General features: G+C 48.9%; 1 protein-coding gene across 4 annotated transcripts in view; it reads left to right on the forward strand.

The window, feature by feature from the left end:
• The first annotated feature begins 6,269 nt into the window (after positions 1–6,269).
• Positions 6,270–24,638, forward strand: part of nbeal1 (neurobeachin-like 1) — a 355,441-nt gene continuing 337,072 nt past the window's right edge. For all 4 annotated transcript variants that reach the window (XM_038787846.1, XM_038787851.1, XM_038787847.1 and 1 more), the window contains exon 1: positions 6,270–6,579. In XM_038787846.1, the coding sequence (XP_038643774.1) occupies positions 6,529–6,579 (51 nt within the window). In that variant the 5' untranslated portion in view covers positions 6,270–6,528. The remainder of the gene's footprint in view (positions 6,580–24,638) is intronic.

Here is a 24,638-nt window from a genome sequence, read left to right on the forward strand (position 1 = left end):
TTCAATGGGAGCCTACCAATCCCCTCCTCTTGATCCCCCGGATGCACCACAAACAACTCACTCTTGCCCAGGTTCAACTTATACCCCGAGAAACCCCCAAATTCACTAAGAATCCTCATCATCTCCGGCATCCCCCCACCGGGTCCGCCACATACAGCAGCAGGTCGTCCGCATACAGCGACACTCGATGCTCCTCCCCACCCCGCACCAGGCCCCTCCAGTTCCCTGACTCCCTCAATTCCATGGACAGGGGCTCAATTGCCAACACGAAGAGCAAGGGGGACAGGGGGCACCCCTGTCTCGTCCCCCATTACAGCCGAAAGTACTCCGACCTCCTCCTATTTGTGGCTACACTCGCCATCGGGGCCTCGTAGAGCAGCCTCACCCACCGGATAAACCCCTCCCCAAACCGAAACCTCTCCAACACCTCCCACAAATACTCCCACTCAACCCTATCAAAGGCCTTCTCCGCATCCAATGCCACCACTATCTCTGCCTCCCATTCCATGGCCGGCATCATAATGACATTGAGGAGCCTTCGCACGTTCGTATTCAACTGCCTTCCCCTCACAAACCCCGTCTGGTCCTCGTGAATGACCCCGGGCACGCAATCCTCTATTCTAGTGGCCAGGATCTTTGCCAGCTGCTTAGCGTCGGCGTTCAGCAGCGAAATCGGCCTATATGACCCGCACTGCAGAGGGTCCTTGTCCCGCTTCAGGATCAAGGAAATCAGCGCCTGTGACATAGTTGGGGGCAAAGCCCCCCCCTCCCTTGCCTCGTTAAAGGTCCGGACCAACAGGGGGCCCAACAGGTCCAAATACCTTTTATAAAATTCCGCCGGAAACCCGTCCGGCCCCGGCGCCTTCCCCGACTGCATGATCCCTATCCCTTTGACCACCTCCTACAGCTCGATCGGTGCCCCCAGTCCCTCCACCTGCTCTTCCTCCACCCTCGGGAATCGCAGCTTGTCCAAGAAGCGCCCCATTCCACACCCCCTCCACCGGGGGCTCCGACCGGTACAGTTCCCCATAGAAGTCTCTGAAGACCCCATTAACATCTACTCCCCTCCGCACCACCTTCCAGCCTTATCCGTCACTCCCCCAATCTCCCTGGCCGCGTCCCGCTTTCGGAGCTGGTGTGCCAGCATCCTGCTCGCCTTCTCCCCGTATTCATACACCGCCCCCTGTGCTTTCTTCCACTGAGCTTCCGCCTTTCTGGTAGTCAATAGGTCGAATCTGGCCTAAAGGCTATGCCTCTCCCCCAGCAATCCCTCTTCTGGAGCCTCCGCATATCTCCTATCCACCCGCACCATCTCCCCTATCAGTCTCTCCCTCTGCTCCCCCCTCTCCCTATGGGTTCGGATGGAGATCAATTCCCCCCTCATCACCGCCTTCAATGCCTCCCAGACCGTCCCCACTCGGACCTCCCCGTTGTCATTGGCCTCAAGGTACCTCTCGATACACCCCCGAACCCTCTCGGCCACCTCCTCATCTGCCAGCAGCCCCACCTCCAAGCGCCAGAGCGGACGTTGGTCCCTCTCTTCCCCCAGCCCGAGGTCCACCCAGTGCGGGGCATGATCTGAAATGGCAATGGCAGAGTATTCAACATCCTCCACCCTCGAAACCAGCCCCCTGCTCAGGACAGAAAAAATCAATCCTCGAGTAGGCCTTATGTACGTGGGAGAAAAACGAGTATTCCCTGGCCCTTGGCCTCGCAAACCTCCAGGGGTCCACCCCCCCCCCCCATCTGGTCCATAAATCCCCTCAGCACCTTAGCCTCCGCCGGCCTCCTACCCGTCCGGGACTTGGATCGATCCAATGGGGGATCCAGCACCGTGTTGAAGTCCCCCCCCCCCATGATCAGGCCCCCCACCTCCAGGTCCGGAATGCGGCCCAACATACGCCGCATAAACCCCGCATCGTCCCAATTTGGGGCTTAAATATTCACCAACACCACCCGCTCCCCCTGCAGCTTGCCACTCACCATCACATATCTCCCGCCACTGTCAGGCACCACATTTAACGCCTCAAACAACACCTTCTTCCCCACCAGGATCGCCATCCCCTACTCTTCTCATCCAGCACTGAGTGAAATACTTGGCCCACCCATCCCTTCCTCAGCCGAACCTGGTCCACCACTCTCAGGTGTGTCTCCTGGAGCATGGCCACATCCGCCTTCAGCCCCTTCAGGTGCGCAAATACCCGGGCCCGTTTGACCGGCCCATTCAGCCCCCTCACATTCCAGGTTATCAGCCGGATCAGAGGGCTCCCTGCCCCCCTCCCCTGCCGATTAGCCATACCCCATCCCTTGCCCACCCCCGGCCAGCGTCCCCCGCTCTGCCAGTTTCCCACGGCGGCAACTCCCCCCCTCCAGCACCCCCTGCGTCCTCTAGCTCCTTCCTGACTGTTTCAGCAGCAACCCGGTACCGCCCCCCCCCCCCCCCCCCCCCCCAGGCTAGGACCCCTCCTAGCAACGCCCCTCCCTCCATAGCACTCCCGTGAGCCAGCTAACTTCTGCTGACCCCGGCGACTCCCGCCTTACCTCCGATTCCTCCCCACGTGGGGCTACCCCTCCTCCATCGTGCCCGTCAACGGGTCCTCCCCCCCTGCTCTTGCGCGGGAAAAGAAAACAGCCAGCAACGACCCGCGCTTCTCAGCCCCGACCCCGCCCCCACCATCTCCCAGCACGGGAAACCCGCAGAAAGCCCGCACTTTCGCCCTGCCCGGCCCCGCCTCCTCCAGGGCTACTCCCATTGTCAGTCCCCCCCCCCCACCAGCTCCCCGAACTCCCCGTTTACCCCCCTGCCCAAACCCGTCCACCCGACCCCTGCAGAAAAACCCATATAGAAAAGACAAATCAACATCACCCCACCCACCCTCAGGCCAACCCACATCTTACATTAAACCAAGCAAATACAAATACAGTATTAAACAGCATTCCCCATCTTAGGCCCTCAGTTTGAGTCCAATTTCTCGGCCTGCACAAAGGCCCACGCCTCCTCCAGGGACTCAAATTAATGGTGCCGATCCTTATAGGTGACCCACAGACGCACCGGCTGCAACATGCCGAACTTCACACTCTGTCTATGGAGCACCGCCTTCGTCCGGTTAAACCCGGCCCTCCGCCTCGCCACCTCCGCACTCCAATCCTGGAAGATCCGCACCTCCGTGTTCTCCCACTTGCTGCTCTGCTCCTTCTTGGCCCACCGGAGCACACACTCACGATCCACGAACCGATGAAACCGCACCAACACCACCCGCGGCGGCTCGTTCGGCTTGGGCCTCCTAGCCAGAATTCTGTGGGCCCCCTCTAACTCTAGGGGCCCCTGGAAGGACCCAGCCCCCATTAGCGAGTTTAGCATAGTCACCACATAGGCCGCTAGGTCCGACCCCTCCAGCCCCTCCGTGAGGCCCAGGATCCGCAAATTCTTCCTCCTCGACCGGTTGTCCAGCTCCTCGAACCGCTCCTGCCAAACAATGAGCTTTTTTAAGTGCACTAAAAAGAAGAGAGACATAAAAGAAAGCATTGGCCCCTTAGAGAATGAAACTGGGGAAGTAATTATGGGGAACAAGGAAATTGCAGAGGAGTTAAGCAGATATTTTGCATTGGTCTTTACTGTAGAGAATACTACAGGCATCCCAGGAATAGTAAAAATATACAAGGGAAGAATTAAATAGTCACCATCACCAGATAATTAGTTTAGGCAAACTAATGGTGTTAAAGGCTGACAAATCCACTGGACCTGATGGGTTTCACTGCAGGATATTAAAGATGGTAGCCACAGAGATTGTGGATGCATTGGTAGCCATTTTCAAAACGTCTTTGGATTCTGGAGCCATGCCAAAGATTGGAAAACTGCCAATGTGGTACCCTTGTTCAAAAAGGGAAGGAAACAAAATGCAGGAAACTGCAGGCCAGTTAGCCTAACTTCAATTATTGGAAAAATATTAGAATCGATTATTAAGGAGAAAATAGCAGTGCATTTAGAAAGTCATAATCTGATGAAGCAGGATCAGCTTGGTTTCATGAAGGGTAAATCATGTCTGAAACACTTACTAGAGTTCTTTGAGGAGGTATCAGCCAGAGTAGATAGAGGAAAACCATTCAATATTGTATATTTGGACTGCCTATGGTGCGGAGGTCCCGGGTTCGAATCCCAGCCCTGGGTCACTGTCCATGTGGAGATTGCACATTCTCCCGTGTCTGTGTGGGTTTCACCCCCACAACCCAAAGATGTGCAGATTACGTGGATTAGCCATACTATATTGCCCTTTAATTGGAAAAAAAATTGGGTACTCTATATTTATTTTTAAAAATAAATTAAAAATATTTTATATTTGGATTTTCAAAAGGCATTTGATAAGGTTCCACTCAAAAGACTACTACGCAAAATGGAAGCTCACGCCATTGGAGGTAATATTCTGGCATGGATCGAGGATTGACTAACTAACAGGAAGCAGGGAGTAGCGATAAGGGGATCTTTCTCAGGTTGGAGGGCAGTAACTAATGGAGTATCACAGGGATCAGTGCTGGGGCCGCAGATCTTCACAATATATATTAATGATTTGGAGAAAGGAACAGAGTGTACTTAGCCAAATTTGTGGATGACACAGAAGGAAGACTGGTTGTAAGGATGATATAGTAGGTTACAGAGTGATATTGACAGGTTAAGTGAATGGTCAGAAAATTGGTAAATGGAATTCAGTGTGGGAAAATGTCAGAATTCATTTTCATTTTGGAAGAAAGAATGAGAGGCAGATTATTATTTAAATGGAGAGAGACTGCAGAAAGTTGTCGCACAAAGGAACAAGGGGTCCTTGTTCATGAAACCCAGAAAGATAGCAAAAGGAAGGCAAATGAAATGCTGGCTTTTATTTCAAGGGGGTTGGAGTATAAAAATAAAGAGGTGTCGCTGCAATGGTACAAGGTACTAGTGAGGCCACATTTAGAATATTGTGTATAGTTTTGGTCCCCTTATTGAAGGAAAGATATATTATAATTGGAAGCAGTGCAGAGGCGGTTTACTAGAATGATCCCAGGTCTGGAGGAACTACCATATGAAGAAGGATTAACCAGGTTGGGTCTGTACTCCTTGGAGTTCAGAAGGATGAGCGGTGGTATGATTGAAGTACATAGGATTCTTCGGGGTTTAGACAGGTAAATGTTGGCAGTATATTTTCACTCATGGGAAAGTGAAAAACCAGAGAGCATACTCGCAGAATAAGGGGGTGCTCATTTACGACGGATTTAAGAATAATTCTTTACTCCAGGAAGCTATGGAGCTCGAGTCATAGAATCATAGAAGCCCTACAGTGCAGAAAGAGGCCATTCAACCCATCGAGTCTGCACTAATCTTCTGAATGAGCACCCCACATAGGCTCACTCCCCCATCCTAACCCTGAACCCCACCTAACCTGCACACCTTTGGACACTAAGGGATAATTTAGCATGACCAATCCACCAAACCTGCACATCTGTGGACTGTCCTTAAACATTTTCAAGGCTGAGATCGATAGATTTTTAATCAGTTGCGAAGTAAGGGTTATAGAGAGAAGGCAGGAAAGCACCTGTGTAGTGAATGTTATATCAGCCAAGATACTGAGGCAGCACCTTCAAACCCATGAACACTACCATCTAGAAGAGCAAGAGCAGCAGATATCTGGGAACACTACCACCTGGAGGTTCCCCTCCAAGTCACTTACCATCCTGACTTGAAAATATATCACCCTTCCTCCACTGTCGCTGGGTCAAAATCCTGGAATTCCCTCCTTAACAGCACTGTGGGTTGACCTACACTACATAGAACATAGAACAGTACAGCACAGAACAGGCCCTTGGACTGCAACAATTCAAAAAGGCAGCTCAGCCCTTACCTTCTCTTTTTAACTTTAAAGTACTCAATTCTTTTTTTCAATTAAGGGGTAGTTTATCGTGGCAAAATTATTACCCTGCATCTCTTTGAGTTGGTGGTGGTGAGACCCACGCAGACACTACCCCTACCTTCTCAAGAGCAATTAGAAATGTGCAATAAATGCCAGACCAAGCCAGCGACAATCACATTCCCTGAATTAATTTTTTAAAATGGTCTTATTTAATGGTGGAGCAGGCTGCAAGGGCTGAATGGCCTCCTGCTCCTATTTCTTCTGGTCCTGAGCTCACCTGTGCTCTGCTCCCCAGCACCTGTGCCGCTGTCACGTGAGCAGAGGTACCTGAGCCTCGCTCTGGCGAGGGCGCAGCCGGCGGCAGGGCGCATGCGTGGTTCAGTCGGCGGTCCGGCCCCGAGCGGAGCGGTCACGGATCAGAGAGCGGCAGCTGGAGGAGCGAACAACCGCCTGACACAGCGGGAGGACCGGGCGAAATCCTCCCAGCTTCACACAGCCGACTACCGAGCTTGCTTCTCCGCCCCCCCCCCCCCCACCAAGGCCGGAGCTTGTCAGCCTCTCTCCGCCCCCATGGAGCGACCCGCCCCCGCGATGCCGGTCTGAGGAGCTGGAAGAGGCCGCGCCGAGCCCCCACGCTCCCGGAGGGATGGCCACCGCCGAGCGGCTGTACGAGCTCTGGATGCTGTATTGCAGCAAGGTGAGGGGAAAGGAGGGGGAGAGCTGGGTGAGAGGGTGGATAGTTCTGTGGGCTGGGGATGCCTGTTTACCTTATGGGGAGGGGAGGGGAGGGGAGGGGGGGAGCTGGGTGAGGGGGTGGATAGTTCTGTGGGCTGGGGGCACCTGTTTACCTTGAGGGGAGGGGGAGAGCTGGGTGAGAGGGTGGATAGTTCTGTGGGCTGGGGATGCCTGTTTACCTTGTGGGGAGGGGAGGGGGTGGATAGTTCTGTGGGCTGGGGATGCCTGTTTACCTTGTGGGGAGGGGAGGGGGTGGATAGTTCTGTGGGCTGGGGATGCCTGTTTACCTTGTGGGGAGGGGAGGGGGTGGATAGTTCTGTGGGCTGGGGGTACCTGTTTACCTTGAGGGGTGGGGTAATTACATACCCGGGGGACGTGCTGCTATCCGTGTCTGTGTGGGTTTCCTCCGGGTGCTCCGGTTTCCTCCAAAGATGTGCAGGTTAGGTGGATTGGCCATGCTAAATTGCCCCTCAGTGTCCAAAGTCGTGTAGGTTAGCTGGGGTTACAGGGATAAGGTGGGGGAGTGGGCTCGGGTAGGGTGCTCTTTCAGAGGGTCAGTGCAGACTCGATGGGCTGAATAGCCTCCTCCTGCACTATAGGGACTAATACCCGGGGTGTGTCGTGGGGATATTATATACCGTACTACGGGGGCCTGTGGCAAGGTTCTGGAGGCGGGGGTGCAGGCCACTGTATGGGGAGGGGGGCTGCAGGGCACTGTATGGGGAGGGGGGCTGCAGGGCACTATGGGGAGGGGGGCTGCAGGGCAAGATACTGTATGGGGAGAGAGGGCAAAGTATTGTAGGGGGAGGAGGGGGCAAGGTATTATGGCAGAGGGGGAGGAGAGGGCAAGGTACTGTATACAGGGAGGGAAGGTACTGTGTATGGGGGGCAAGGTACTGTACACAGTGGGGGATGGGAATTGTACCGTATACTCAGCACTGGGGGTTACTGTACAGAACAGGGTTGTTACTGTATGCCCAAGAGGTATCCAGTAAAGCGTTACTATTATATGCTGGTGTGGGATGTTATTTATACCCTGGAGAGAAGTGGTTTTTCTGTATACGCAAGAGGTTTCTGTTCCCCAGGGTTTGATATACCTGAGGAAGGGCTGGTTGAGGGGGGTTGAGCTTGGCTGCTGGAAATGGTGGTGATTTATTGTCATGTTTTTGTTTGTGCACGGCCAACCAGGATCACTTGTAACTCTGGGTGTCTGTGCCTATACATATATGCATTGTGTATGTTGCTTTGTGACCGTCAAAAGTTAATTATTATCTATATATATATATATATATAGGCCAAGTGTTTATTGATCAGATTAATTATAGTCTCTGTATGTGATTAAATGCGTACGTTGACCTATGGAAATCCATAGAATCGCTACAATGCAGAAGGAGGCCATTCAGCCAATTGAGTTTGCGCCAATCCTCTGAAAGAGCACCCTACCATAATCCCATCTAACCTGCACATCTTTGGAAATGAGAGGCAATTTAGCGTGGCCAATCCACCAAACCTGCACATCTTTGGTCTATAGGAGGAATCTGTGGCACCCGGAGGAAACCCAAGCAGATATGGGGAGAACGTGCAAACTCTATGCAGTCACCCAAGGCCGGAATTGAACCTGGTTCAGCCCCTGCCGCTGTGAGACAGCAGTAAATTCAGACAGCATTGATCCCATTCCCCAGCTGTAACCCCAGAATTCGTAACATTTTTTATTTCTCAATACTTGTTCTGCCTTCAACATCCTGAACACCTCTATCAAATCTCTGCTCAACCTTTTCTGCTCTAATCTTTAACTATAACTGAAGTTCCTAGTACCATTCTAGTCAATCCACTCTGCAGTCTCTCTGAGGCTCTGCCATCCTTCCTAGAATGTGGCACCCAGAATTAGTCAGAATATTCCAGTGGAGGCCTAAGTATTCCCTAAAAGTTGAGAAAATTACTCCTCAACTTGTCCTGCAGACTTTGAAGATTTGTGCACACACAACACTCAGGGCTCTCTGTTCCACCACTCCCTTTAAAATTGTACCATTTAATTTATTTTGACACTCCTCACTAACAATATGAAGCACTTCACATTCCTCTGCATTAAATGACATCTGCCATGTGTCTGACCATTTACAGGCAGTCCATGTGCTCCTGAAGTCTGTTACAATCCTCCTTGCGGTTTACTACATTTGACCTTTGTGTCAGCTGCAGACTCTGAAATTGTTCACTGTATACCCAAAGTCACAGAATCACCGAATGGTTACAGCATGGAAGGAGGCTATTCAACCCATCATGTCTGTGCCAGCCCTCCTATTGAGAATTCACCCAATGACGTTCTCCCTGTAATCCTGCATACTCTTACTTTTCAGATTCCAATTCCCTATTGACTGCCTCGATTGACCCTGCCTCTACCATGCTGTCCGGCAACACTTTCCAGCTCTTAGCCACTTGCTGTGTGAAGCAGTTTCTCCTCGTGTCTCCATTGCTTTATTTGACAGTTATTTGAAAAACCTGTGTCCTCTTGTTCCTTCCACCAATGAGGACAGTTTTTTTCCTAATTTTCACTGTCTAGCCCCCTCATGATTTTAAATATTTCTGTTATTTATCCTCTTAACAGCCCTGACTTCTCCAATCTATCCACATAAACGAAGTTCCTCATCCATGAAACCATTCTCATGAATCTTTTCGCGCACTCGCTAATGCCTTCAAATCTTTCCTAAACTGTGAAACTGGATGTAATCCTCCAGTTGAAGCTAAACCAGTGTTTTATACAGGTTTAACATAACCTCCTTGCTCTTATACTCTATACCCTTGTTAATAAAGCCTAGGATACTATATACTTTATTAATTGCACTCTCAATCTGTACTGTAAGTTTATTGCTATATATCAAAAAGTGCAGTGGTGCTAATACTGGCCCTTGGAAACACGTCTACATAATTACGGTAGTGCAGTGGTTTGCACTGTTGCTTCACAGCGCCAGGGATCCAGGTTCGATTCCCACTTGGGTCACTGTCTGTGCAGAGTCTGCACGTTCTCCCCATATCTGTGTGGGTTTTCTCCGGGTGCTCCGGTTTCCTCCCACAAGTCCCGAAAAACGTACTGTTAGGTGAATTGGACATTCTAAATTCTCCCTCAGTGTACCCGAACAGTCGCCGGATTGTGGTGACTCGGGGCTTTTCACAGTAACTTTATTGCAGTGTTGATGTTTAGCTCAGTTAGCTGGATGGCTGGTTCGCGATGCAGAGTGAGGCCACAGCCCAGGTTCATTTCCAATACTGGCTGAGGTTCTTCAATTCCCATACTGGCTGAGGTTCTTCATGAAGGCCTCACCTTCTCATCCCTGCCTCTCGCCTGAGGTGTGGTGATCCTCGGGTTAAATCACCACCATTCAGCTCTCCCCTCAAAGGGGAAAGCAGCCTATGGTTTTCTGGGAGTGTGGCAACTTTACTTTTATTTATATCCATGCAGTTCCTGCCCCTTTAATCTCATGGATTTCAATTTTGCTACCAGGTCTAAAAGTTAATTTATAGGCATGCTATTCAATACACAGCTGTCAGTGCTGAGAGAAAATGTCTGGTATTTGGCTTCAGGAGTGAGAAACTCACTTAAATATATAGGGGGTGTTTATTTTTAAGTGTGATGGACTGAAATGTGAAGGCAAAATGACTTGTACCTAATGAAATCATCCTTTGCAAGCCTATATTTTTCTCCAAGTATATAATATATATCAGTCTATAACTGTATGCACATGGTCAAATTGGACAAGGATTTTGAAGAGAAACCTGTACTTGGTTAGACTTTCTGGCAGCATTAAAGACTTGGCTTTAACTAAATAGAGATCAATCAGGAAAGTTAACAGAAAATACAACTAAATCATCTTGGAATGTGTGAGTTGGAATGTGTTCTGGTCCTGTAGTGGTGCTGTCGGCCTGCAAGAGCACTTATTTTTAATCTACCCTCTGCCCTGCCCTTCACCCTTCCTCCTGCCATCGCAACCATGTTCTGATCTTGAAGGTGCTGAAGATACAGTTGCATGGGATCATGCAGAGAATCATTTCATAATGAAAGTGTCAATAGCAGGGTCGGCATTTACTGTCCATCTTTAGTTGCCTTTGAGAAGGTGGTTTTGAGCCACCTTCTTGAGCTACTGTTGCCTGTGTGGTGAATGGACTCTCAGTACTGTAGGGAAGGAGTTTACAGGATTCGACCCAGCGACTCTAAAGGAATGGCGGTGATATATCATATAATTAATTATAGTCCCATTGAGTTTTCATGACGTGAACCAAGGTGCGTTTTTTTAGGGATGTTTTTTGTCACTTTGAGTGTGCATTAATTTCACTGGGTTATTAGAGTCAGTAGCTTTAAGCGAGTTTGATAAATATACTGCTTTCCTCAGCTAGGTAGAGCACACTGGATGAAGGTCACTGTATCAGATCTGCTACATATTTATGAGCAGGAAGAGAGTATCATAAGATGGAGTGAATGGATATTCTGCAGCAGCTGTGCAAAGCATTCCCTGCCCTGCCCCTGTTCTATTAGAAAGTATGGTTAAAGTACACATTGCAGCTGGAGTGGAAAACACTGGAAATACATGTGTTCTTCATAATTGGAAAAGAAGAAAAATAGATTAACCTTCAGGGAGCAGAACCTTTGTTATAATAAAAGTGACAAGCTGTTTGTCTCTTGGAAACTTAACCACCTTACACTTGCTCGCCATCATAGCATACACCATCATTGTTAGGTATAAATGTTTTTAGTGGTTAACAACCAATCTATATTTAGTTTTAATGAAAGGGAAAAGATGTAGCTGCAACCATGTCTTCAAATCCTAAGAGGTGATCAGTGTATGAAAGCCTATGTACGGATAATGTTTTTTTTAGCTTATTGTCACAAGTAGGCTTCAATGAAGTTACTGTGGAAAGCCTCTAGTCGCCACATTCTGTCATGTTATAGAAGAAGCATGGATTTCCATGTGTGTTTAGGCAGTCTGTTTAGTTTTAATGCTTGTTGTGCAGTTTCTTCTGATTAAACCAAACAGAAGTAAAACCCGAGTATACAAGTGCAGTTTTGTCTTGTAATAGTATATGTCGGAGCTGAATTTACTTTGGTAAAGAATACATTTTGACCTTATCAAACTCAGAGATCCAAAGCTCTCATTGATATCAGTGTGTTGCAAGTAATTGCAGACACCCAATTACTTCCTCCACCTCTGTTTTATCCCCCCTGTTTTCCCAGAAAACCATATTCTGAGTACTGAAATTAAACATTTGGCCACAGAGAAGATGGCAGTAGTTTGAAATTCCACTCGCCCAATGTTGATGTAGAAAGTGATGTCCTGTCTTTATCACACTGCTGGATCTTTTCCATTATAACGTGTAGGGATGTGGAATAGTTTTAAGTGCACATTGATATTATTATTCACATGTATATTTGCTGTAAGAAATTATGCTGACAAGAGTTTCAGATACCTGGGGGTGTAGGTGGCCAGGAGTTGGGGGACTCTCCATAAGCTTAATTTTACCAGGCTGATGGAGCAGATGGAGGAGGAATTTAAAAGGTGGGACATGGTGCCGCTATCGCTGGCGGGTAGAGTGCAGTCCGTCAAAGTGACGGTTCTCCCGAGGTTCTTGTTCCTCTTTCAGTGTTTGCCCATCTTTATCCCTAGGGCCTTTTTTAGAAGGGTGATTAGCAGCATCATGAGCTTTGTTTGGGCGCATGGGACCCCGAGGGTGAAGAGGGTCTTCTTGGAGCGGGGTAGAGATGGTGGGGGGCTGGCGTTACCCAATCTCTCGGGGTATTATTGGGCGGCCAATGAGTCGATGGTGCGGAAGTGGGTGATGGAGGGGGCAGCATGGAAACGGATGGAGAGGGGCGTCCTGTGGAGATACAAGCCTGGGGCCCTGGTAACGGCGCCATGGCCGCTCCCTCCTACGAGGTATACACGAGTCCGGTGGTGGCGGCTACCCTCAAGATTGGGAGCAGTGGAGGGGACATAGGGGAGAAGTGGGGGGCTCGATGGAGGCTCCGTTAAGGGGGAACCATCGGTTCGTCCCGGGGAACATTGATGGGGGGTTCCAGGGTTGGCACAGAGCGGGCATCAGACAGCTGAGGGACCTGTTCATTGATGGAAGGTTTGCGAGCCTGGGGGAGTTGGAGGAGAAATTTGGGCGCCCCCGGGAAACATGTTCAGGTATCTGCAGGTAAAGGCGTTTGCTAGGCGGCAGGTGGAGGGATTCCCTTCGCTTCCCGCGAGGGGGGTAAGTGACGGGGTGCTTTTGGGGGTCTGGGTTGGGGAGGGGAAGGTATCTGATATCTACAAGGTAATGCAGGAGGTGGAGGAGACGTCAGTAGAGGAGCTGAAAGCTAAGTGGGAGGGGGAACTGGAGAAACGGATCGAAGATGGGACATGGGCTGATGCCCTGGAGAGGGTTAACTCTTCCTCATGTGCGCGGCTTAGCCTCATCCAATTCAAGGTGCTGCACCGGGCCCACATGTCAGGGTCTAGGATGAGTAAGTTCTTTGGGGGCGAAGACAGGTGTGTCAGGTGTTTGGGGAGTCCAGCGAACCATGCCCATATGTTCTGGGCATGCCCGGCACTGGAGGAGTTCTGGAAGGGGGTGGCGAGGACGGTGTCGAGGGTAGTAGGATCCAGGGTCAAGCCAGGCTGGGGTCTCGCGATTTTTGGGGTTGGGGTGGAGCCGGGAGTGCAGGAGGCGAAAGAGGCCGGTGTGCTGGCCTTTGCGTCCCTAGTAGCCCAGCGGAGGATCTTGCTACAGTGGAAGGATGCGAGACCCCCAAGCGTGGAGACCTGGATCAACGACATGGCGGGTTTTATTAAGCTAGAGAAGGTCAAATTCGCCCTGAGAGGATCGGTACAAGGGTTCTTTAGGCGGTGGCAACCTTTCCTTGACGAAAAGAAGGGGGGGGGGAAAGAGGGGGTGGGGGAAAAGGGGTGAAAGAGGGGAGGGGAAGAAAGAGGGGGGAAGGGGGGGAAAGAGGGGAGGGGGAAGAAACGGGGGGAGAAAAGGGGGGGAAGGGGGAAAAGAGGGGAGGGGGAGAAAGGGGGGGAAGGGGGAAAAGAGGGGAGGGGGGAGAAAGAGGGGGGAAGGGGGACAAAGAGGGGAGGGGGAGAAAGAGGGGGGAAGGGGGAAAAAGCGGGGAGGGGGAGAAAGGGGGGGGGGGAAGAGGGAAGGGGGAAGAGGGGAGGGGGAGGGGAGGAGAGGGGGAAAAGAGGGGAGGGGAACGCGGGGGGAGGGAAAGGGGGAGGGGGAAAAGAGGGGGGGAGGGGAGGAAGAGGGAGGAGGGGAGAGGGGGGAGGGAACAAGAGGGGGGGAAGAAGGAGGGGGGAGAAGAGGGAGGAAATGGGGTGGAGAGGGGGGTGGTGGGGGGGGAAGAGGTGGGGGGGTGGGGGGGGAAGAGGGGTGGGGGTGAAGAGAGGGGGCGGGTGGGGGGGGGAGAGGGGAAGAGAGAGAGGGGGTGGGGGGAAGAGAGAGGGGGTGGGGGGGGGGAAGAGAGAGAGGGGGGGAAGAGAGAGAGGGGGTGGGAGGGAAAGAGAGAGGGGGGAAGAGAGAGAGGGGGGGTGGGAGGGAAGAGAGAGAGGGGGGGGGGGGGGAAGAGAGAGAGGGGGATGGGGGGGAAGAGAGGGGGGGTGGGGGGAAGAGAGGGGGGGTGGGGGGGGAAAGAGAGAGGGGGGTGGGGGGGAAGAGAGAGGGGGGTGGGGGGGAAGAGGGGTGGGGGGGAAGAGAGAGGGGGGGAAGAGAGAGGGGGTGGGGGGGGAAGAGAGAGAGGGGTGGGGGAAGAGAGGGGGGGTGGGGGGTAAGAGGGGGGATGGGGGAAGGGGGGGTGGGGAAAAGGGGGGGGTGGGGGAAAGAGGAGGGAGGGGTTGGAGGAAAATTGGGGGGGTGGGGGAAAAGGGGGAAGAGGGGGGTGGGACGATGACTATGTTTATTTAATTTTAATTTATTTTTAAGTTTTCTTGTTTACTGGGTTGGGGGGGGGGGTGGGATACAAGCGTTGATACGGTCTTGGGGGTGTTACAGTTATTATGGGTTTATATTGTTGCTTTTCATTGTTGTTATATTTTCTGTAAAAAATTCCAATAAAAATTATTAAAAAAAAAAAAGAAATTATGCTGACAAAAAGAGATGACAATTTGAATAAAACATGTTTGGGAACTCACTAGATCCCATAATTAAGAGTTAACAGCATGGTTCAAAGCATGAAACCTTCGGATATTCTAGTAATGTCTGGTTGGTCAACCTTAATGTTTGTGATTTAAGATCCTTGAAACCACTGTGTTTTATTCATAGAATCCCTACAGTGCAAAAAGAAGGCCATTCGGCCCATCCAGTATGCACCGACCCTCCGAAAGAGCATCCTTGCCTAGGCCTAAACATTAATAGTTCCCTGGTTTACCGTGAACTCAACGGAAAATAGCATGTGTGATAAAGGTGTCAGCACTTCTGCATCAAGGAGGGAACTTAATTTTGTTTGCTGGTTGTTTCTTGATTACCTCAGCTGGAACAACGGGGTGTTTGTTTTGTGTACTAGATCTGAGTACGTTCCATTGTGGCTTCAAGAGCAGCAATTGCTGAACAAGACATAAGGCACGCTACTTGTGGGGTAGGGAGCTTGGCTGGGGAATTCCAGTTTTAGTGGCAGAGTGGGAAGCACGGGCAGGCTCCAGTGAACTCATTAGGATATCAATTTTAAGGTGGTGTGTTCTTGAACAAATTGTAAATGGGTTTCATAATCAATTCCTTACATCTTTACAAGTGTTCCTGAGTTGAAGAGTACGCGAGTTATAACACACAGGCTGGTACAGATGTTATTACTGGAAGTATTCCTAATGAGGTGGAGCACCTCTTATGAGCATGGATTTTTATTCACAATGAAGTGTGGGATCTTTCAAAAATGCAGCAACTGTGAGAAAGGAATTTAGGAAAATGATTGACAGGCCATGTGACCACAGCTTCACAAGCTTTATATGGTCGAAGATTTTGAACGACAGAATCATACAGTATAGATGCAATCTATTTGGCCCATCATGCTTGTGCTGGCTATTTCAAAGAGCTATTTGTCCCACTCCACCATTTTTTCTACTTATGTGCCCTTTTTAAGTCTGTATCCAGTTCCTTTTTGAAAGTTATCATGCAACCATTACCCTTTGGATAGCGATCGCAGCAAGATGACTGAGGACAAGGAAGTCTTACAGTGCACTGAGGACCCGGGTTCAATCCCGGCCCCGGGTCCGCTATCCTTGGGGTTTGCATATATTCTCCCCGTGTTGCATGGGTTTCACCCCACCATCCCTAAAGATGTGCAGGCTAGGTGGATTGGCCTTACTAAATGCCCCTTAATTGGAAAAAACATAATTGGGTACTCTAAATCTATATTAACAAAAGGAAGTCTTGCTATAATTTTGTAAAGACCACACCTGGAATACAATGCAGTTTTGGACTCCATATCTAAGGAAGTATGTTTGAAAAATTATTTCAAGATGTGTGGGCTTTGCTGACATGTGTTGCCCATCCCTACTTGCCCTTGAACTGAATGGCTTGCTGGGCTGTTTCAGAGGGCAATTATGAGTCAACCAGTGGATCCAGAATCTCGTGTAGGTGAGACCAGGTAAGGATGGTAGATTAAAAACAAATTTCGGCGGATGCTGGAATCTGAAACCAAAGAGAAAATGCTGGAAAATCTCAGCAGGTCTGGCAGCATCTGTAAGGAGAGAAAAGAGCTAACGTTTCAAGTCCAGATGACCCTTTGTCAAAGCTGGTAGATTTCCTTCCATAAAAGACATTTGTGAACCCGATGGGTTTTTACAAAAATCAATGGTAGTTTTATGGTCATCATTACTGAGAAAAGCTTTCAATTCGAGATTTGTTAATTGGTTTTAAATTCCACCAGCTTCTGTGATGGGATTTGAGTCCATGGCCCCAGAACATTAGCATGGAACCCTGGATTATTAGTCCAGCCGTATTACCACTGTCCCACCATCTATTCATAGTTGACTTGGGAGGCAGTACAGTGAAGGTTCACAAGATTGGTCCCAGAGAAGAAGGTTGCCCTTTGAGAGGCTGAGGAAATCTCCGGAGCTTAGAAGAATGAGACGCAACCTCTTTCAACCATGCGAGATACCGAAGGGGCTTGGCAGGCTGGACAGGGAGAAGTTGATTCCCCTAGCCGGAGAATCTAGAATTTGAGGATGCAGTCAGTATAGGGGGTCGATCATTTAGAACTGAGATTGCAAATTTCTTCACTTAGCATTGCAAATCATTGGAATTCTCTGCCCCAGAGGGTTGTGGGTGGTCCATCATTTATTATATTTACGGCTCAGATGGACAGATTTATGATCTCTTGGGGAATGGACGGGTAAGTTGAGGCAGAAAATCTGCCTTGATAGTAAAGAAGGAAGTCTTGCTATGGCAGAGCTGGTTTGAGGGGCCAAATGGCCTACTCCTATTTCTTATGAAAGGTCTATTTTAGCTCGTAAAACAAATCATCCCTCATTGCAGAACTTGGTGTATATAACGGAAAGGTAGAGTTGTCTCTTCAAGTAATAATATGCTTGAAATGTTTATTGGTGTGTCTAATGTGTATTTGTGCATCTTACTGTTACAACATGTGTACGTGTACAAGATGATCTCCACATTAGGGTTTGTTTTTAAAATTCTTAATCTTCGGTGAATAAATAGGAAAGATAATCCTATTGGAAGGCTGTTCCTTAAAGAATGAGGGTCGAGACTTCACAGCCAAGTGTTGAGTAACTGAGAATTGCCTTTCTTTAACTACATTATTCTTGAGTTAGAACAGTGTTATGTAAGTATGTAGTTGCTGTGGTGATAAATTGTTTGAGACAATTTTCTTTTATCAGGGTGCCAGGATACAGCTTCAACCTGTGCTATTAGAATGTTGTGAGAACGCTAATTAAAGGTTCTTGCAGATTTATTCCTCTGCCTCCTCACAGCTTGTACTCCATATTATTAGAATTTGGTACTCCTAGTGCACAGGTGCCTAAAAGATGGCTGTGAGGCTTCTTGGATCTCTGGAGGGAAGTTCCCTCTGGTGTCCTGGCCAATATTTTCCTTCAGTCAACATCACTTGTTTAAGGAGGGAATGACCTGTTCATGACACCTTGCTGCGTGCAGATTGGCTGCCACATTTACTACAACAGCAGCAAACTATTTAATTGACCAAAACGTGTTTGGGAACATCCTGAGTTTGTGTCTTCTAAGTGCAAGTTTTGTGAGTATTTTGCCAGTCTGAAGATAAAACGGTGTTCCTGCTTGAACCAGCACGCCAGGCAGGCTTTGTAGTGCTGCATGTGGAGTATTACTTGCACTTAACTACCACGCCAGTAATAGTGTGTCACTTAATGTGACTGACAATCCAGAGGCCCAGACTAATGCTCTGGAGACAGGGTTCAAATCCTATCATGGTAGCTGGTGGAATTTAAATTCAATTAATAAAATCTAGAATATAAATCTAACCTCTGTAATAGTGTCCGTGAAACTATCATCAAATATTGTAAAAACCCACCTGAATCACTCATGTCTTTTAGGGAAGGAAATCTGCAACCCTTACCCGGTCCGGACTACTTGTGACTCCAACCACAGCAATGTGGTTGATTCTTTACTGCCCTCTGATATGGCCTAGCAAGTCAGTCAGTGCAAAGGCAATTAGGGATGGACAACAAATACTGGCCTTGCCAGAAAGGCCCACAACCCATGAAAGAATAAGGACAAAAATATCCCCGTGGGTTTGTGATATTATAACATCATAACCATCAAGTGGTTGCTGTCAGAACTTGACTCCTCCGTAAGGCACGGCAAGTAATATTGACGTTACTATTTATGTCCATCCGATCCCATCAGACTAAATTGCCAATGCTTGCCCTGCAACTAATCTCGCTAAAACAGATTACTGCGTGTGGGAGCTTGCTGTGCACACATTGGCAGCTGCGTTTCCCACACAAGTTAGAACAGTGACTTCAAAAGTGCATCAATGCCTGTAAGCACCTTGGCACAGATCATTTACCAGTAATACTGAGGATTAGCTGCGCTCAGTTGGTGTGGTGAGTTCAATGTTGGTATTTGTCAATTCTATTGCTTTGTAAATCTGTGGTTTCCATGGTATTCTTTGATGGTAATCATCATTTTGTGGGGGAATGTGAACAGCAAACTGCTTCACCACTTTCTAGTCCTGTTCTTGGTCAATGCTGGCATGCAGGATTTGGAAAATGTTGGTCTTTTGTTTTTAAACTAACTTCTGAACAAAAGGTCATCTGGACTTGAAACGTTAGCTCTTTTGAAAATGAAATGAAAATCGCTTATTGTCACAAGTAGGCTTCAAATGAAGTTACTGTGAGAAGCCCCTAGTCACCACATACCGGTGTCTGTTCGGGGAGGCTGGTACGGGAATTGAACGGTGCTGCTGGCCTGCCTTGGTCTGCTTTAAAAGCCAGCCATTTAGCCCAGTGTGCTAAACAGCCCCTTTTCTCTCCCTACAGATGCTGCCAGATCAGCTGAGATTTTCCAGCATTTTCTCTTTGGTTATAAACTTTTAATGCAGGTAGCAGCAAGGATGTATAATGATGAACATCTTCCCACCATATGTAAGAGGAGTTAGAAATTCTCGCCTTTGCACTGAGTGCTGAATTTGGTGCATTTGAGTGCTTATAGTGAGAGTTTGGTGACTGAGGGGGTGCCGAATTTGGTGCATTTGAGTGCTTATAGTGAGAGTTTGGTGACGGAGGGAGTAAGGTGCTCCTTTCATTTCATTTCCGCAAAGAGCGCAGCTGACTGGGAGCAGTCGGAGGGCGGAGGTCCAGTTGGTCCACAGGGCAGCTATATTCTGTAAGGTAAGTGGGGATTGGAGGCTAGGGCAGTTGCATGCTCCTCCTGTAGGATGTGGCTGGTGAGGGATACCAACCGGTGTCCCCGCTGACTATACCTCCGGGAAGTGCACCCAACTCCAGCTCGTCAGAGGACCGTGTTAGGGATCTGGAGCTGGATGAAACTTCGGATCATCCGGGAGGCAGAGGGGGTTATAGATAAGAGTTACAGGGAGGATAACCACACCCAGGTACAGGACAAGAGTAGCTGGATACAGTCAGGGGAAAGAAAACGAACAGGCAGACAGTGCAGGGATCCCTCGTGGCCGTTCCCCTTCAAAACAGTATACCATTTTGGATGCTGTCGGGGGGATGACCTAACGGGGGAAGGCCCCTACGCCAGGTCTCTGGCACTGAGTCGGCTCTGGGGCTCAGAAGGGAAGGAGGGGAGAATAGAAAAGAAATAGTAATAGGGGATTCAATGGTTAGGGGAATAGATAGGAGATTCTGTGGTCGCGAGCGAGACTCTCGGAAGGTATGCTGCCACCCGGGTGCCAGGGCCAGGGATGTCTTGGATCGTGTCTTCAGATCCTGAAGGGGGAGGGTGAGCAGCCAGAAGTCGTGGTTGCACATTGGGTACCAACGACGTAGGTAGGAAAAGGGGTGTGGAGGTAATAAACGGGTTTAGGGGGTAGGCTGAAGTTAAAAGCCAGGACAGACAGAGTTGTCATCTCTGTTTGTTGCCAGGCTGGGCTAAGAATAGGGAAGAGAGTGCAGTTGAACATGTGGCTGCAGGAATGGTGGAGGAGGGAGGGCTTCAGGTATTTGGATAATTGGAGTGCATTCTGGGGAAGGTGGGACCTGTACAAGCAGGACGGGTTGCATCTGAACCAGAGGGGCACCAATATCCTGGGAGGGAGGTTTTCTAGTACTCTTCGGGAGGGTTTTAAACTAATTTGGCAGGGGAAATGGAACCGGATTTGTATTCCAGCAACTAAGGTAGCCGATATTCAGGATGCCCAAAGCGTGTAGTGAGGCAGTGGGGAAGGGAACACTGACAAAGGAGAGTACTTGCAGCCACGGAGATGGGTAGAAGTGTGTATACTTCAACGCAAGAAGCATCAGGAATAAGGTGGGTGAACTGAAGGCATGGATTGGTACTTGGGGACTACGATGTGGTGGCCATCACGGAAACTTGGATAGAAGAGGGGCAGAAATGGTTTGCTGGAGATCGCTGGTTATATGTTTCAATAAGATTAGGAAGGGTGGTAAAAGAGGTGAGGGGGGGGCATTGTTAATCAGAGATAGTATAACAGCTGCAGAAAGGCAGTTCGATGAGGATCTGTCGACTGAGGTAATATGGGTTGAAGTCAGAAATAGGAAAGGAGCAGTCACCTTGTTGGGAGTTTTCTATAGGCCCCCCATTTGCAGCAGAGATGTGGAGGAACAGATTGGGGAAACAGGTTTTGGAAAGGTGCAGAAGTCACAGGGTAGTAGTTCATGGGTGACTTCAACTTCCAAACATTGAGTGGAACTCTTTAGATCAAATAGTTTGGATGGGGTGGTGTTTGTGCAGTGTGCCAGGAAGCTTTTCTAACACAGTATGTAGATTGTCCCGACCAGCGGGGACGCCATATTGGATTTGGTACTTGGTAATGAACCAGGGCCAAGTGATAGATTTGTTAGGGGGGGGAGCATTTTGGAGTAGTGACCACAATTCTGTGACTTTCACTTTAGTAATGGAGAGGGATAGGTGCGTGCAACAGGGCAAGGTTTACAATTGGGGGAAGGGTAAACTATGATGCTGTGGGACAAGAATTGAAGTGCATACGTTGGGAACATAGGCTGTCAGGAAGGACACAAGTGAAATGTGGAACTTGTTCAAGGAACAGTACTATGTGTCCTTGATATGTATGTCCCTGTCGGGCAGGGAAGAGATGGTCGAGTGAGGGAACCATGGTTGAGAAGAGAGGTTGAATGTCTTGTTAAGAGGAAGAAGAAGACTTATGTAAGACTGAGGAAACAAGGTTCAGACAGGGTGCTGGAGGGATACAAGATAGCCAGGAGGGAACTGAAGAAAGGGATTAGGAGAGCTAAGAGAGGGCATGAAAAATCTTTGGCAGGTAGGATCAAGGAAAATCCCAAGGCCTTTTACACATATGTGAGAAATATGAGAATGACTAGAGCGAGGGTAGGTCCGATCAAGGACAGTAGCGGGAGATTGTGTATCGAGTCTGAAGAGATAGGAGAGGTCTTAAATGAGTACTTTTCTTCAGTATTTACAAATGAGAGGGGGCCATATTGTTGGAGAGGACAGTGTGAAACAGACTGGTAAGCTCGAGGAGATACTTGTTCGGAAGGAAGATGTGTTGGGCATTTTGAAAAACTTGAGGATAGACAAGTCCCCCAGGCCTGACGGGGATGTATCCAGGATTCTATGAGACGCAAGAGATGAAATTGCAGAGCCATTGGCAATGATCTTTTCGTCCTCACTGTCAACAGGGGTGGTACCAGGGGATTGGAGAGTGGCGAATGTCGTGCCCCTGTTCAAACCCTGGGAATTACAGGCCAGTTAGTCTTACTTCGGTGGTAGGGCAAAGTAATGGAAAGGGTACTGAGGGATAGGATTCTGAGCATCTGGAAAGACACTGCTTGATTAGGGATAGTCAGCACGGATTTGTGAGGGGTAGTCTTGGCCTTATACAAGTTCTTATTGATTCTTTGAGGAGGGGTGACCAAGTATGTGGATGAAGGTAAAGCAGTGGATGTAGTGTACATGATTTTAGTAAGGCATTTGATAAGGTTCACCCATGGTAGGCTATGCAGAAAGTAAGGAGGCATGGGATAGTGGGAAGATGTGGCCAGTTGGATAAAGAACTGGCTACCAATAGAAGTCAGAGAGTGGTGGTGGATAGCAAATATCAGCCTGGAGCCCAGTTAGACCCAGTGGGCGGTACGCAGGATCATTTCTGGGGTCCTCTGCTGTTTGTGATTTTCATTATGACTTGGATGAGGGAGTTGAAGGGTGGGTCAGTAAATTTGCACAAGATACGAAGATTGGGTGGAGTTGTGGATAGTGAGGAGGGCTGTTGTCGGCTGCAAAGAGAGTGATAGGATGCAGAGCTGGGCTGAGAAGTGGCAGATGGAATTTTAACCCTGAAAAGTGTGAGGTTGTCCATTTTGGAAAGGACAAATATGAATGCGGAATACAGGGTTAACGGTAGGGTTCTTGGCAATGTAGAGGAGCAGAGAGATCTTGGGGTCCTATTTCATAGATCTTTGAAAGGTTGCCACTCAAGGGGATAGAGTTGTGAAGAAGGCCTGTGTGTGCTAGCGTTCATTAGCAGAGGGATTGAATTTAAGAGCCGTGAGGTGATGATGGCAGCTGTACAAAATCTTGGTAAGGCCACATTTGAGTACTGTGTGCAGTTCTGGTCGCCTCATTTGTAGGAAGGATGTGTAAGCTTTGGAAAAGGTGCAAAGGAGATTTACCAGGATGTTGCCTGGAATGGAGAATAGTTCTTATGAGAAAGGTTGAGTATGCTAGGCCTTTTCTCATTAGAACGCAGAAGGAATGAGGGGCGACTCGATAGAGGTTTATAGATGATCAGGGGAATAGGTAGAGTAGACAGTCAGAGACTTTTCCCCGGGTGGAACAAACCATTACAAGGGGACATAAATTTACAGTGAATGGTGGAAGATATAGGGGGGATGTCAGAGGTAGGTTCTATATCCAGAGAGTAGTGGGGACATGGAATGTACTGGCTGTGGCAGTAGTGGAGTCGGAAACATTAGGGACCTTCAAGCGGCTATTGGATAGTACATGGATTATGGTAGAATGATGGGTGTAGATTAATTTGTTTCTTAAGGGCAGCACGGTAGCATTGTGGATAGCACAATTGCTTCACAGCTCCAGGGTCCCAGGTTCGATTCTGGCTTGGGTCACTGTCTTGGTGGAGTCTGCACATCCTCCCCGTGTGTGCGTGGGTTTCCTCCAGGTGCCCCGGTTTCCTCCCACAGTCCAAAGATGTTCAGGTTAGGTGGATTGGCCATGATAAATTGCCCTTGGTGTCCAAAATTGCCCTTCGTGTTGGGTGGGGCTACTGGGTTATGGGATACGGTGGAGGTGTTGACTTTGGGTAGGGTGCTCTTTCCAAGAGCTGGTGCCTACTCGATGGGCTGAATAGCCTCCTGCACTGTAAATTCTATGATAATCTATGATTAATCTAGGACAAAGGTTCGGCACAATATCGTGGGCCGAAGGGCCTGTTCTGTGCTGTATTTTGCTATGTTCTATTTTCCTCTGCCAATTTTATGGGGAAAAGTACGAGAACTCCTTTGCCCTCAACCTCCCAAACCTCCACGGGGCCACCGCCCCCCATGTGCTCCGTGAACCCCTTCAGCTCCTTCGCCACTGCCGACATCTTCCCCGATCTCAGCTCGACCGGTCATAACCTGGTTCAATGATCGTGTTAAAGTCCCCCAAAATAATCAACCGGTGTGAGTCCAGGTCCAGGATCCTCCCCAACACCTGCCTCATGAACTCGACATTGTTCCAGCTTTGGTCAGAAACATGTACCAAAACCACCGGCGTGCCCTCCAGCTCCCCACTTATTATTACGAAACCCCCCCCAAATCTGCCACAATGTCCCCCACCTTGAATGACATCCGCTTGTTTAGCAGCACTGCTAACACCTCGCCTTCATGTCCAGTCCTGAATGGAAGGCCTGCCCTACCCATCCTTTTACAGGGGTTTTTTAAACACACTTACAGCTCAACGCGTCTCCCCACACCCCTGTCGCTAGTGTCAGGATTGTACCATAGACATGATAGAATTGGAACCTTTGGTTTAACATTCACCTTCCCAATTTCTGTCACTGCCTCTAATGGCATAAACGCTTAAAATAGAGTCATATAGCTCAGATTTGGCATGTCCATATTGACTCTTACCAACTTTTACAGATGCACCTTAGAAAGAATAGAAAGAGGATACAAAAGTCTGAGAACATGCGCTAGCCGATTCAAAAACAGCTTCTTCCCGCTGTTAGCAGACACCGAAACAACCCTCTTATGGACTGAACCGGACTGATCTGATCTCTTCACACATCTTTTTTTACTGAGTAGTATTACACTCCTGTATGCTTCACCCAATGCCAATGTCCATGTATTTACATTGTGTACCTTGTGTTTCCCTATTAAA

This window comes from Scyliorhinus canicula, chromosome 2 (assembly GCF_902713615.1).
Source record: "Scyliorhinus canicula chromosome 2, sScyCan1.1, whole genome shotgun sequence".
Classification (NCBI taxonomy): Eukaryota; Metazoa; Chordata; class Chondrichthyes; order Carcharhiniformes; family Scyliorhinidae; genus Scyliorhinus; species Scyliorhinus canicula.